The sequence below is a fragment of the Neolamprologus multifasciatus genome, chromosome 14 (assembly GCF_963576455.1).
Source record: "Neolamprologus multifasciatus chromosome 14, fNeoMul1.2, whole genome shotgun sequence".
NCBI lineage: Eukaryota > Metazoa > Chordata > Actinopteri > Cichliformes > Cichlidae > Neolamprologus > Neolamprologus multifasciatus.
Genome location: NC_140452.1, coordinates 24,760,829 through 24,774,172, shown reverse-complemented (window position 1 = coordinate 24,774,172; position 13,344 = coordinate 24,760,829). Strand labels below are relative to the sequence as shown.

At 42.3% G+C, this 13,344-nt stretch overlaps 1 protein-coding gene across 6 annotated transcripts in view; it reads left to right on the top strand.

Annotated features, from left to right (window-relative positions):
• The first annotated feature begins 3,662 nt into the window (after window positions 1–3,662).
• fli1 (Fli-1 proto-oncogene, ETS transcription factor) overlaps window positions 3,663–13,344 on the top strand; it is a 32,439-nt gene continuing 22,757 nt past the window's right edge. The window contains exons 1-2 of one of the 6 annotated variants that reach the window (XM_085130714.1): window positions 3,663–3,910; window positions 5,592–5,678. In XM_085130714.1, coding sequence (XP_084986840.1) covers window positions 5,640–5,678 — 39 coding nt within the window. In that variant the 5' untranslated portion in view covers window positions 3,663–3,910; window positions 5,592–5,639. The other 5 variants (XM_085130711.1, XM_085130710.1, XM_085130713.1 and 2 more) reach the window with 5 other exon arrangements.

Here is a 13,344-nt window from a genome sequence, read left to right as displayed (position 1 = left end):
CAGTTTACTTAGAAGATTTCGCCCTTCCTATCTCCTATGATGAGCAACTGTGCCAGAGTGATCAAGAAGCCGTCACAAACTTGAGCTACAGAGCCCCCAAGTGGTAAGAGTTTGCACTGCCTTCCCTTGTAAATAGGATCAATAGGCAGGCTCCCTTTATTAGATCCAGATTTGACCGTCTGAAGCCACAGATGAATGATTTTTGTAGTCTGGTGAGCAGCCCACATCGAGTTCAGCCTGTCAGACATGTCTGGGGGGACGTGGGGGAGGAACGAGAGAGACTTGGGCCTCAAAGCATTGAGAATGAGGGACAGGGGTAAACCCTAAACCTGAGAGCTCAGCTTGGACTAGCAGCCTTCCAGGGAACAACACTTTTCTTATTGAGCTAGTGGGCCAGACCCAAATGAGAGGTGACAGCATATTCATTTCACTCAGTGTTTTTCTTTAAGGGGTTTTTAAAATGCTGCTGAATGATGAGTGGTCACAGGATTTATAGTTCAGGGGATGATTTAGGCTTTCTAAATGGCACTGCTTTCCTCCTGCTCTCACTCTCCCAACTGTTTTTTTTTTTCCACAGGAGCAGTCATTTTCTGGGGCTTTATTTCAGCCTTGTGTTGTTCGTGTAGGGATGACTCCCCCCTTGGCAAGTGAGACTGATTTAAAATGTAAAGCGAGCACCTTGGTTTCCCATGTCCTGTCTGGACTATAGAGGCAGGGTGTGCCAGCACTTACGGCTGAACTGGCATGGGATAGGTGGTCTGGAAGACCAGTGTGTATGAGGTCGTGAATTCAGACCAATTTGTGGTGTTGGGAAAAGCAATTATGTGGACAAGGTGTCTCACAAAAAGACACCGACCACTCTTCTTTTGATTAAACACATACCAGAACACACTATGTGAAGTGGCAGCGTGCGTTTTGTCTCAACACCACTCCCAAGCTCTGGTCTCAGCATTATTCCCGGGAGCGAAAATACCAAGACTGAACAGGTGGGGGTCAAATAGTTGAAGTATCAGTGCTTTTCTCCGGACCCGACAAAGGAGAAACACATCAAGAGACATCGGGAGGTCGTTAATTTATAGGGACGCTATTACCTTCATAAATGCTTGGCTCATAAAATGACTGCTTTGCTTTAATTTAATACTTCCCCTCTCTAATTATCATTACACACACGTGCACAGAAGTGGGCTGCTGTCTGCTATGGACCTACAGAATGCAGCTTTGTGATTGTTTCTTTGTTGTTTTCACTCCACACTCTGGTGCTGGTTTAGTGTCTTTGCCCTTGCAAGCAGCTGAAAAGAAACTTTTACTTTCTCCTTCCTTCAGCTTGTTTTATTTGAGAATTCAGAGAGGGTAGATGGTTGAAGTCTTCCCGAAAGAACCTTATCTGTCACTTTTCACATTTTGCCATCTCCTTGCTGTTGTTCAGCGTACTCACACACACGCAGGCATACACACACATACACAAGATACATATAGTGGCTTTCACTCTTTTGAACATGAGCCCAGCGCAAAAGCACCGTTCCACGTCTGGATCATAAGTGCCTGGGAGCTTGCGTGAAAACATTTGAGGTTCTGCCTTGCCTTCCCTGGTGCCACACTGCCATTTTCTCTCTCCCCCAGGAGCTACAAAAGAAAGGTTTGGATTGGACCAATAATCTCCATCTTCAGATCATCTCTCAGTAGCCTCTTCAGCTAAATAAATAACTCATTACAGTTCAGAGTGAGGAGCTTCATTTACTCTGAGCGATGCAATCACAGATGTCTGCAGGTTTGCCCGCATCATCTCAAATAAAAGTGTTTCTGTTGTCCCAAGAGAAGAGGCGCTCTCAAATGTTAACATACCAGTGCAGAGCAAGGACTAGCAGTTAACTGCATGTGGCAAAACTGCTGATGGCAGATTGCTCGGCACCGGCGGCAGAGAGGGGCTACGTCTGCTTGCTTAAGCACACAATGAGATTCTGTTTGCAACATTAGGGCTTAGATGCTAAACAATATTAAAACAAGACACATAAAGCTGCCAGCATGTTTGCCTGGACCATTAGCAGGAGGCATAATGAGCCACATTACACATTTACTATCAGTCTCAGGGAAACCCCCCCAAAAAAACAACAACAGTGAAAAGTGCAAGATAGCGCAACACTATAGGTGTAAAACTGTCCCCCAGTGTTAATATATGACAACTTCTGTTTCCTGTTGTTCACAAAAATTAGATTTCAGTAAATATGGGAGCCATTCAGTGCTGATTTGAGAGTGAACAAAATAAATAAAAGCCTGGGCTTTGTTTGGACTGAGACAGCTGGATGTTAATAAAACCCTGCACTGTGCAGCATATAGATGCACATATACTCTGTCTTTGTTGTTGTTGTTGTTTGTCTATTTATTTTGTAAAACTGTAGTAGCTGCTGTTCAAATGTGTTAGAAAAGTCTTCTGCTGTACCCTGAGGAAGGCAACAAAGCAGGCGCATGAATGCCATTTTTCAGTAAAAAGGATGTTGGGATTTCCGCCAATTGTTTCGTGCTGGGAACACTATTATCAGCGTTGTTGTTCTTAATCACTGCATTAGGAAACGGTGCAACAAACAGAAGGTCTAGCCGGTGATGAAAGACGACCTTTTTACCAGATGACCCCATCACTGTAAAAGAATGAGTGAAGGCGCTCGGTAGGCCATATCTTAGCGTTTTAAGACTGTTTTCGGACGCCTGTCATTAAAGGCATGTGTCAGAAAAAAACATAAATGTACTTATTTTCTTGACCTCGTTTTATAGCCTGAAGCAATCCCATCACAAAAGTAGGCTATGGAGGCTATGCGGACATTACAGCTCTGCTCTGACAAGTATGTAAGTATGTTACAGAGTATGAGAGGTCTTAAAAAAGCCGCACCAGATCCAACATTTCACACTCATTTTAAGCATATCTTATAGGCTCTCGCACGCAACAAGTTACAACCAACTTCTCTGTTTCACTTTGGTTGCCCTGCGTGAAATAGCAACCTTGATGAGGCTATAAAATGCTATGGTTGGGCGACTTTCCTCACCGTGAATTGCCCCCACACCCTTTGGAGGACTCCGGGTCGAAGATGAGGGCAGAGACGTGAAGGAAATGAATTTAGTGAAGCGAGTGGGGTCAGATGCAGGAAAAGGAACTCGTTTTGCTGTTTTATTCCTGCGGGGACTGTCACCGTGAGGACAGAGAGGAACATGAACGGAAAAGCTACTCCTGAGAGATAATTGATTATTAATATTAGCATCAGTATTAATAACTGGAGGGTGTGCTTGTTTGTGTGGCAGAGGGAGATTTCCTCACTAAGTCAGTTTCTTGTGGATAACATTTTTAGGCTTGCTCAGTATCTGTCATATACATTGCTTTATGTTTTAATTCCACCCACGAACGAACTTTGTTTAGAACTTTACTCTGGATAGGTAACAACAAGTTTGTTGAACACAAAAAGTGGCTCTGGTTTCTTTTTGAAGTTTGCCCAATGTGCCATCTCCGCTGACATTTGCCTGCTCGTTGTAACAAATAATAAAGCTGCTCAAAATATCTATTTTTTGCACTTAGAAAATATATCGACACTTTCTTTCAACAACAGGCTTTATAAATCAGCTTTATGACGCTCTTTCCCTCTCTCTGCTTCTCCCTTATTTCATGGTTCAGTGGCCTCACACCGCCGGGCGAGGGGAGGTTTTTCTCTCTCTGCTCATTGGTCGCGGCTTTTCAATCTCTCTAACATTTCCATTCATACAGCCGGCGCTCCTTTTTGCCCCTTTCAAAATAACTCACTGTCATCATCATTCGGAAAACGGTTTTGCCTGGACGGGATTAATTATTTAAAATTGGGGGAGTGATTAGCTGCAATCGGAAAAAGGAAAGCAAGAAAGAGAGATCAAGCGTCTGGCACAACAACGACAGGTGAGTGAGGAAAAATAATCCTCAAAATACAGAGTCGTGTAAACTGTGCACAGCGTGGGTGAGAATGCGGGACGATAATAAATCACTTCTGCTTGTTTTATTGCTTTTATTGATGCCCAGTCACGTCGTAAACGGATGTAGAGTTTGCACCTCGAGCGAGAGTGGACGTTTCGGAATGACTCCAAAAGTGAAATGAAACTGCAACAGCTACATCTTAATAGTTGCGCTAATCTTTGTGCATCGTTGAATCAGACTTTTATTTTTCCCATTTAAGGGTCGAATTATATCGAAAAGCAATAACCTGATAATCTTTTATCAAGCCACTTCTTCACAGTCTAACTTTGGGGAAGGTAAGACAAACAAAATGGAATGCGTATTAACCGAAAATCAGTTGGCTCTCGTTTGTGATGGATAACAGCAAGGTAAGATGCTTAAAATGTAACACTAGAGGGGTCCCGGCCCACGGGGCTGTCTCGGAGGAAGGTTCACGCCGTTATTCACCAGTCCTCCTCTGCCTAATTGGCTGCAGATGCGGTATCCTATGGTCTTTTTACCGCGTAGAAATTGGATGCATTTGGGGAACTTTATGAGGCGAGCTCTGCTTTTGCCCGAAGGAATCGAAAGAAAAAAAACAAACTTCAAAATAAAGGGATTTAAAACCGTGCCACGTTCATGTATGATGCACTCTTCCTTGGTCAATTTATCACGAGGCACGAAAAAGAGACTCGAAATTGCGCTGTACATAGAGAGAGTTTGTGTTGCTGTGACTCTCTGGTATAAACATGTTTTTTTTTTCTTGGATTTTTTTGACAGGTGTTTTCTACAAGATGCCAAAGGCTCGTGGTCTGGAGTCAGCATCAAAAATAAAAACGTGCAGGAAAAAAAATCGATTATCAAAATATGGCCACGACTGCATGCTTCTAATCATGACACACGGCAGCATAGCTGCTGAACAGGACCACGATGTCCCGTACGCCTTGTTAAAATATGTTAAGCTTTAATGGTGCGTCCTGCAAGTTCATATACATTTATTTGCTTTATCGTGTAGCACAAGAGCCATTTTTGGTGCCGTTTGCCGTTGCCTTCCTAATAATTGCAGAGGCAGGGAATGGACTTAAAAACACCGTCCTCTAAGTGCCCTTTCACCCTAGACTTTGTAAGCTGCACTTATTAAAGCGAAAAGTGTTTCAATATGTGGTAAGCTTTAGGGGGAAAACGTGATGGGGGTTGGGATGGGGCCCTCCTTTTTTTTCTGCCCAACTCCTATTGGGCGACATGAAGTAATTCATCCATGTTAGCAGTAGGTCAGTGGTGTAATTTCCGTCTAATGGTGTTTCTGAATGTCAGCTATGGACAGCGGTAATTAAAAGGTACCCGTATCTAATACCGCTGACCACTGGTGAAAAAAAAATGAGAGCTTTATGAATGAATCCAGCCATTATGCGTGGAGTCTGACGTGCACGGGGGCCATTAAGCAAATTTGACTTTCTCTTTATTTTGGTGGAAGTGGTAACCCATGTGTGCACTACGACGGAGTTCTCAAAACACGTGAAAACGCGCGGTACTCTGTGGATGTTTGCAGTTCAGCAAGTGTAAATAACGTTTAAATGAAATAATAAAATCAATAAATAATGGTGAAAGAAATCTCGATAATTGTTTGTCTTCTTTTCCTTTTTCTCAGGGCCCATTGGACACTGAGCACCCTTGGGCCTGTCTCTGTCAAGTAGACATGTTTCAAACTGTCCCTGACACGTCGTCTTACGTCAAGGTAAGACACCACCGTCTCTTGGATCAGGTAATGTTTGAGGGACAATTTGGGGTCCTTTCATTGAAGACTGCGCACAGTGAAATGATACTGAATGTTAGAACCTTTAGCAAACCACTGTCTTTATTTGTATTTAAAACTAGTGTTTCTACCCCCGCCTGTTGCCAAAATAGACTTTTTATGCTGATTTTATGCGCCTGTTGTAATTTTTAAATGCTACTTATTTTTTGTGTTATTTAAGTCTGACACCTGTAGCCTGCGTACCTGCCGGGGGGCATTTTATTTTTCTTCGCGTGGAAAAAGCCTACATGTTTACACTGTCAAGTCAGTGCTGAAGTGTGGATCTGTGGTCTGTGTGATTTACCAAACTCGACTCAACTTTTTTTTCCCTCTTTACTCCAAAAATGCTGCTATTACGGGTCATAAACATGTCTGACGTCACGAACTTCTCTCTCCCTCTCTCTCTGAGTCTCTCTTTCTCTTGGTCCTAAAAATGTAAATAAAGCAAACAGCGCACATCTGGTTTTCACATAAACCTGCATCACGTCACACATGGCTCGGCGTGACTACCTGCAACTGCTACAGCCGCATGTCTGTGGCTGAAACCATTAAGTGTTTCTCTTTATTGCAACGTGTGTGTGAGTGTGTGTGTGTGTGTGTGTGTGTGTGTGTGTGTGTGAGAGAGAGAGAGAGAGAGAGAGAGACTAGAAGATGTCAACAAGTGTAAGTAAACTTGGGTGGCTGCGTGACATTCACTCCCAAATCCATCAAAATAATCTGCACGGGTCTGATTGCCTGGATTGCGCCTCATTATAATAAGTCATTGTGCAGTAGAAAAGTTGCTGTAATATCTTCATAATCAAGGTATTTTTTTTCCACGGGCTTCTTGTTAATGTTTTGAAGACCCGTTCCCCTTTGAATAAGGGCTCCTTTCATCCAGGCACGGCGTTTGTGCCACTGCTGAGAGATCCTGCGTTTCGGGGCTCAGAACAATTCCGGATTTGTTGTGAAAGAGTTAAATAGCAGGGAATGTTTAAGGAGAAAATACGCATTTAAAAGAGTCTTTCTGCTCCCTTGAAAAAAAAATTTAAAAAAATATATGTATATATATAGAAGAGGGAGTGATACAGAGGAGATCAGTGAGGGAGAAAAGTTGATATCGGGAGTTAACTTTCGATTTTGCTCGCCTCTTATAGTTTGCAGCCCGGGTTGCTTACGTTTTCTTTAATGCATTGTTTGTTAAATGACAGTTACTATTCTCCTGTTTGGGTTGAGGGTTAGCCTGTGCCTTTTTTTTCTTTCTTTTTTTTTTTTTTTTTTTTTGTTGCGTGCAAGTCCAGCACTCACTGGCTCACTTGCACTCAAAGAGATGTTGGTCTGAATGTGGCACGCCTCAATAGAAAATTTAAAAAGAAATATTCCCCATTCAAGCGGATCCACGGCCAAGCATTTGGTTTTGTTTGGTTAAGGCCAGGCGAGACTGGAACTCTCCAATAAAAATAAATCTCAAATTAATTATGGCCTAGAGCGAGGGGCCAGACAGTTCGTGCTTATATGTGCTGCAGACTCCACTTTTTGCCCTCAGTATTTTGACTCGAGCTGTCTTTTAGCCCCAGAGAAGGAATGATCTGAATACAAGTCTGCATTCTAATGAACAGCAACCCCAACAGACTCGCATGGACCGGGACTATTTCTTCGCTGAAATAACACTCTGAGAACACTTGTGTTTCTCACAACACTCAGTGGCCCGCTTTACCTATTTCCCACTTCAAGAATAACCAAATGAGGTTTCCAGGTGCACACCACTGGGCAAAGAGTAGCGAACTCGTGTTTAAAAATTGTTAAAGAATAATCTTCATATATATATATATATATATATATATATATATATATATATATATATATATATATATATATATATATATATATGTGTGTGTGTGTGTGTGTGTGTATATCACTCCTTTCACAGACTGTCTTCGCTCAAACCTAAACCATATTACTCAATTGAACTCATTAACTAACTGTAAATCAGATTTACATAAGACAAATCTCAGCAGATCCTTCTATAAGCTAAAGAAAAAGGATGGGCCTAACAATTGAAAAGCTGCAGAACATAAACTCACCATAGTGTCCGCCCACCTCTGGCTCGTTGCCCCAGCGGAGAGACAGAGGAGCTACTGGCTCGTGGTGTAAGAAGAAATGTCTGGCTGTCTAGTTCCAGCGTCAAGCCAGATGTTCTGTGGTTCGCTGTGTAAACCAACTTGCATTTGTTTATTGGCCTTCCAAAATGTTTGTTACCACAGTATTCATTATGATCTATGTAGATCCTGCCACCACCAACCCCCCAGTCTTCTTGATAAATCAGAGTGGCAGGTAGGTTATGGCCTTGAATCAGAAGGACATGTTGTTAACTTCCAAAATCACATATTTTCTATTCTTTAAGCAGGAGGGGGGGTTGCGTCATTTGATAATGTCCTGGAAATTTGCAGCTCTGTTTCCAAAGATATTTCGTTTATTTATGTTACCTAAACTGATTTTGGCACCACAGCGGGATGAGTGTATTTTTATTAATGGAAAGTGACATAAATCCAAAGATGCACATCACACACTGGTGGGATGGAGTGTTTCAAAAGATCTGTTTCTTTATTGCTGATCATAAAACCTTATAGTGAGTCACTTGCTCAAGGTCGCAGCTTAAGTACTTCTTTAATTTCCCCCCTTTATCACCAGTCTCCCAACAACAAAAAATTGAAAACCTTAGACTTTGGAATGTATAAGAATAACAAAAAACAACCCAAGCCAGTCACTGAAGAGTTAAACAAGGTGTCTCCCTTAATTACACGAGTCTGAACTGGCCTCAGGCAGGAGAAGCCTTGACCCTTAGCAGGATCCAGATGTGGTGGTCCCAAGGGTGGGGGCCCACAGCTTCACCAGACCCCCAAGCCGAGAGCAGACAGGCCGGCCCTGCTGCCAGTCTTCGCTGGCAGCAGCTCCCAGCTTCTTTTTTGTGCACACTGAGGCCGATCCTCAGAGCGAAACCACCCCTCAAAATCACAAGAATATTCATAATCATTATTATCTTAATTACACTGTAACCAGGTGCATTCAGTTTAGCAAAGAAAGTCTCTCATTTTATTTTATTTTGTACTCAGACTCCTGCAATTGCGCAACCTTGGTTAAGGTGAACATTTTAAAAGCTTCTAAAGTTAGTTACCTGTTTTGTTGGATGTAAATGTGTCCCGTCTTTCAGAATTACCAGATGTAGTGTTATTAGTCTGGTCATATTCAGACCTGGTTACTCGTCTAGCATGTGCCTGAAATTGGGTCTAAATTGATGAGGAGGAATTTCGTGGGGTAAAAGAAGAGGAAATATATGTTGGGGTGGGGATCTGGGGTTTCTTTTTTAGACTTAAGCAAACATGGAGTAAAACAGAAAGTTGGGCGTTTAAAAATCTATGATTAAAATGACAAAAACGTAAATATGTCGAATAATAATAATAATCCTTTTTTAGTGGGCTTATGTTGATGCATTCTGAGCTTCATCCTTTTAGCCCTGTGCTGAACAACAGACGCACACGTGTAGCCCAGACCCTTAGATTATAGTGCGGTTGGAGCTAAATGCTTGGATTTTATTAATGGTGTCTCAGGAAAAAAAAATCCACAAAAGGCTTCATAGAAAAAAAAATGAGTTTACAACAATTCCTGTCAGAGGTGTTCAGGTTGCTCTCCTTATTTGATTTAGAGCTACATCGAACCTAGTCAGATGCGTCCAACATCTGTCTGGGTTCAAAGACAATGTTTATTTAATGTATCACTTTCACTATGTATATAATAAACATTATTTTTTTTAAAAAAGAGAGAATAGGCTGATTTATAGAGAATCGGAGGTAGTGGCCAGATGTAAGTCTGAAGTGTAGGCGTTAACCAAAAGCGCTCTAAAACATGCAATCGCATAACTTAGATTGTCCGGCGACAGTAAAACCTCTTTCCACAAAATCTCAGTCAAATATGAGCAGGAATAATTCATAAGCCGGAGAAATAGTCAACCATTCCACACCATCTGTGGCATTACTGGGAAAGCAAAACACACAACACAATTTTACTGCAGGCTACACAGCAATGGCTGTGCACAACGCAGGCAGCCATCCTGTAAATATTTCCGACCAGAAAAACATAACAGCGGAGCGAACACTCAATTGTTTTCCCTGCTTATCTCTCTGGGACAGTATCCTGCTTTTTTGAAGGCAGGGCTTTCGGTGACACACAGCTTCCTTCTCAACCTTCTCAACAGTGGTGACTTCACTTCCCAAATTTAGAGGAAAGAAAAAACGCAATCCGGTAAAAGTGTCTCTTTCTCTCCGCCACATACCGGGGACTGGAATTAATTCAGGAGCGTGTCATGTTTGGGGTATCGTCCGGGTCCGCTGAAAATTGCGCAAAATGGACGGAACTATTAAGGTAAGGGTGGAGAACGGGGTGTATGAGTTTGTGGGAGACTGCTTTTTTTCGAAGTTGCGCCTCCTTTTTTTTAAGCAATGGTTTGAAATACTCCTCTGTGTCGTCTGTGAGCTGGGATCTCCAGTCAGGCAAAGATGAGCGGCTTTTTTCTGTCGGTCTGAAAGCGGGTAACCCGATTTCCTTCTTCTTTCTTTGAAAGTATCCTTCTCGCTTTTTGTATATACATATATATATATATATATTATCTGACTGGTTGCGAGGGCACTGCTGTGGTGTGGATTCGAGGCTAAATCAGAGATCACCCTTTGGATTTGGGGGACCGAGCGCATAATTACGCGCGTCTGGAAAGGCACAAAGGAGCGATGAATTGTTTCATACAAACCCATGTAGACTGTACTTTCCCGTAGTCATAAGTAATACTTGTGTTCAGCGATTTGGTTTAGTCTGGGCAGCGGGGGCTGAGCAATAGCCATGACTGGATGTACCGCTCGATAGATGTGTCGAGCTGCGCAACAGTGGTGTGGCACTTCGCCCGGCTCTGTACGAAGATCTCATCGTAGGTTAAAAACTCTGACGGCTTAGAATTTACCACAAAAGAAGAAGAATCACATTCCTCCCTGTATTTCTGTTGGTTGTTGTTTCTGTTATCCCCTCCGCTGCCGGACAGGGAGATTTGTGAAAGTGTAAGGAAGGCTGTCATACGGTCACTTCACACAGTAACTGCACGGTTTGCGACACTTTAAACCGCAAACCTTCACAAACGATACCTTGGCTTGCTCCTCGTGCAGTTACACAACTATTTTGAAATGGTGCGGCTGCTGGTTGAGAGCTGGTCTACATTAACACTGGCTACCGCTTCCCCCCCCCCCCCCCCCCCCAACAGTCAAATTCCAGATGCATTATGGCTGAAGCCACCAGATGTTGAATGGCAAAGTCCCTATTAAGTTCACCCTGCAACGCGTTTAGTTAACAAGTGTGAGCTGGGAAGAATGAAGCATCTGTATTCACTCTTATTGTTGCAAGAAAACCTAATGCGATTTATTTTCTTTCGGAAATTTAAAGTAGCTGGTTTGTGGCGGCTGGGTGTGGTGTGAGTTTTGGAAGAGTGTAAACGTTGGCCAAACAAAAAAAAAAGTCAGTCTACATATAGCCTTAAATCGCTCATCGCTCACAGCGCTGTGATTGTTTTGTAGCGCACTTGAAGTAAATCCCCCCCCCCCCCCGGCTGCAAAAGGACATGACTATATCAGCCTGGGTTTTCTAACAAAGTAAGAAGCTGCATTACAATTAATGCAATCATAATTGAATCCTTTTGGTGTAAACGACTGGCTGCTACTTGCATTCATGCTCGCTAAAGAAAGGAAGGACTCTCTAGCCATGAGAGCTTCCTGTTCTACACAATCTTTTCCTGACAGGTTTCCTCTTCCTCCTTAAACAAAAGACAGGAATGCCCCCCTCCCTCTCCGTGGGTGGCTCCTGGTAGATGGCTGTGTGTGAACGCCAAACAGATACACGTGTAGTCTGGATGTGGAGTTATTCCACGCAGTATCCAGCCAGCTCCCAGACACGTAGTGACGCATTTGCGGAGATAGACTTGGCTGATGTAAACAGAACAGAGGTTTCTCCCAGCAGGTGTCACACTCACACAATGGTCATAATGGTGCGTGCTGATCCACAACTTAGCTATGATTTATTTGATGTTTTTCCCCCTTTGTCTGGTTACTGCGGAGAGCTATAGTGAAAAAAAGCAGAAAGCATGCTTTGGGGAATTGACTTTAAAGGATTAATTTTAAAAAAATCTTTAAATTTCAGGAAGTTTCTGGAGATTTGTGTGTGTGTGATTATAATTTTTCAGGAGAAGTTCCTCTTTGGTGCCTAACACATTTTCGACTTATCTTAGGACAATTTCAGGCAGACAAAGAGTGTGTAATCGGCTGTCTGTAGCTCTCACTTGTAGTATGTGTGTGTTCCTAATTGGCTCTGTTCTCTCATCCTTTCAGCTTCTTCTGCGAGAGTGCTGTACCCCTATCTAAAACAAAACAAAAATAAATAAAAATAAAGAGTACTCCAATCCTGATGGGCACACACCACTTGCCAATCATTGCTCCAATTGTGCAGCCTGATATGTCATTGTAAATATAACGTGCACCAGTCATAGTAGTTAACAAACCCTTTATCAGGCTGCAATGAGACATTCCCTCACTCTCTTACACTTTATCATCCACAAACTAGCTGCTGTGCTCTGCTCAGATAATGTGTCTTGCTGCCAGTGTTCAGACTATGACAGATCCACTGATGAAAATCGCTGGAAAGTCTAATTCTGGCAGACGGTTAAGAGGGTCAGCTTTTCCTTTTTTTCTTCTTCTTCTTCTTTTTTTTAATCCACCCATTAACCTGAAGAGTCGTATATTACAAAATCCCTAGTTTGGTCTACAGTTGCCATAGCCCGTAGACCTGACGTTTCCTCAGCGTTTAAAGGAACACCATCATTGAGGCTTGCTAATCCAAATCATCACAGCGTTAAACACAAAACCATATATTCCAGTTTGCGAAAAGCCCGTAAAGCTCCGGTTTATTTGCCACAACCATGCACCGTAAATCGTTTTTATCCATGTTTTGCATCCAGTTCTGTAAACACAACCAACACAGAGGCAACAGATGGTGCTAAATGGCACATACAAATGTTAACATTTTTTTCCACTGCAGTGAGTATCAGACACTATCAAACATCTCTTCTGATCATTGTAACATATCATTTTTCACTGCAGTAATAAGAAAAGCACCAATACAACAGACACCCCGATTGTTATTGCTGAAGTTTTAGAGAAGGTTGGAACATTAGCTCTCTTATTAAACTCTCAAACTGTAGCTGATGAGAGAGTCTTCTCACCTTTTTTCTCTTTTTGTCAGTGTTGTATTTAACCTCCTAGGACCTGCTGTCCACATATGTGGGTTGTCTAGACCAAAATACTGAATTTTGCTCTACAGGGGCCTGATATCCAGTCACGAGGACATTTTTCTGCCTCTTTTTTTTTTTAATCAAAATTCAAAACAAATGTCTTCATATGTGGCTCTCATTTATCTTAGAAACAAAAATCAGGTAAAAAAAAAAATCTGGTGATTCTTTTTTTGACATTTATCAGGTCCCAATCGTCCAAATAGCAAAGAGAAATGCATGCCATGAAAGAGTTCGGGTCTTAGGAGGTTAATG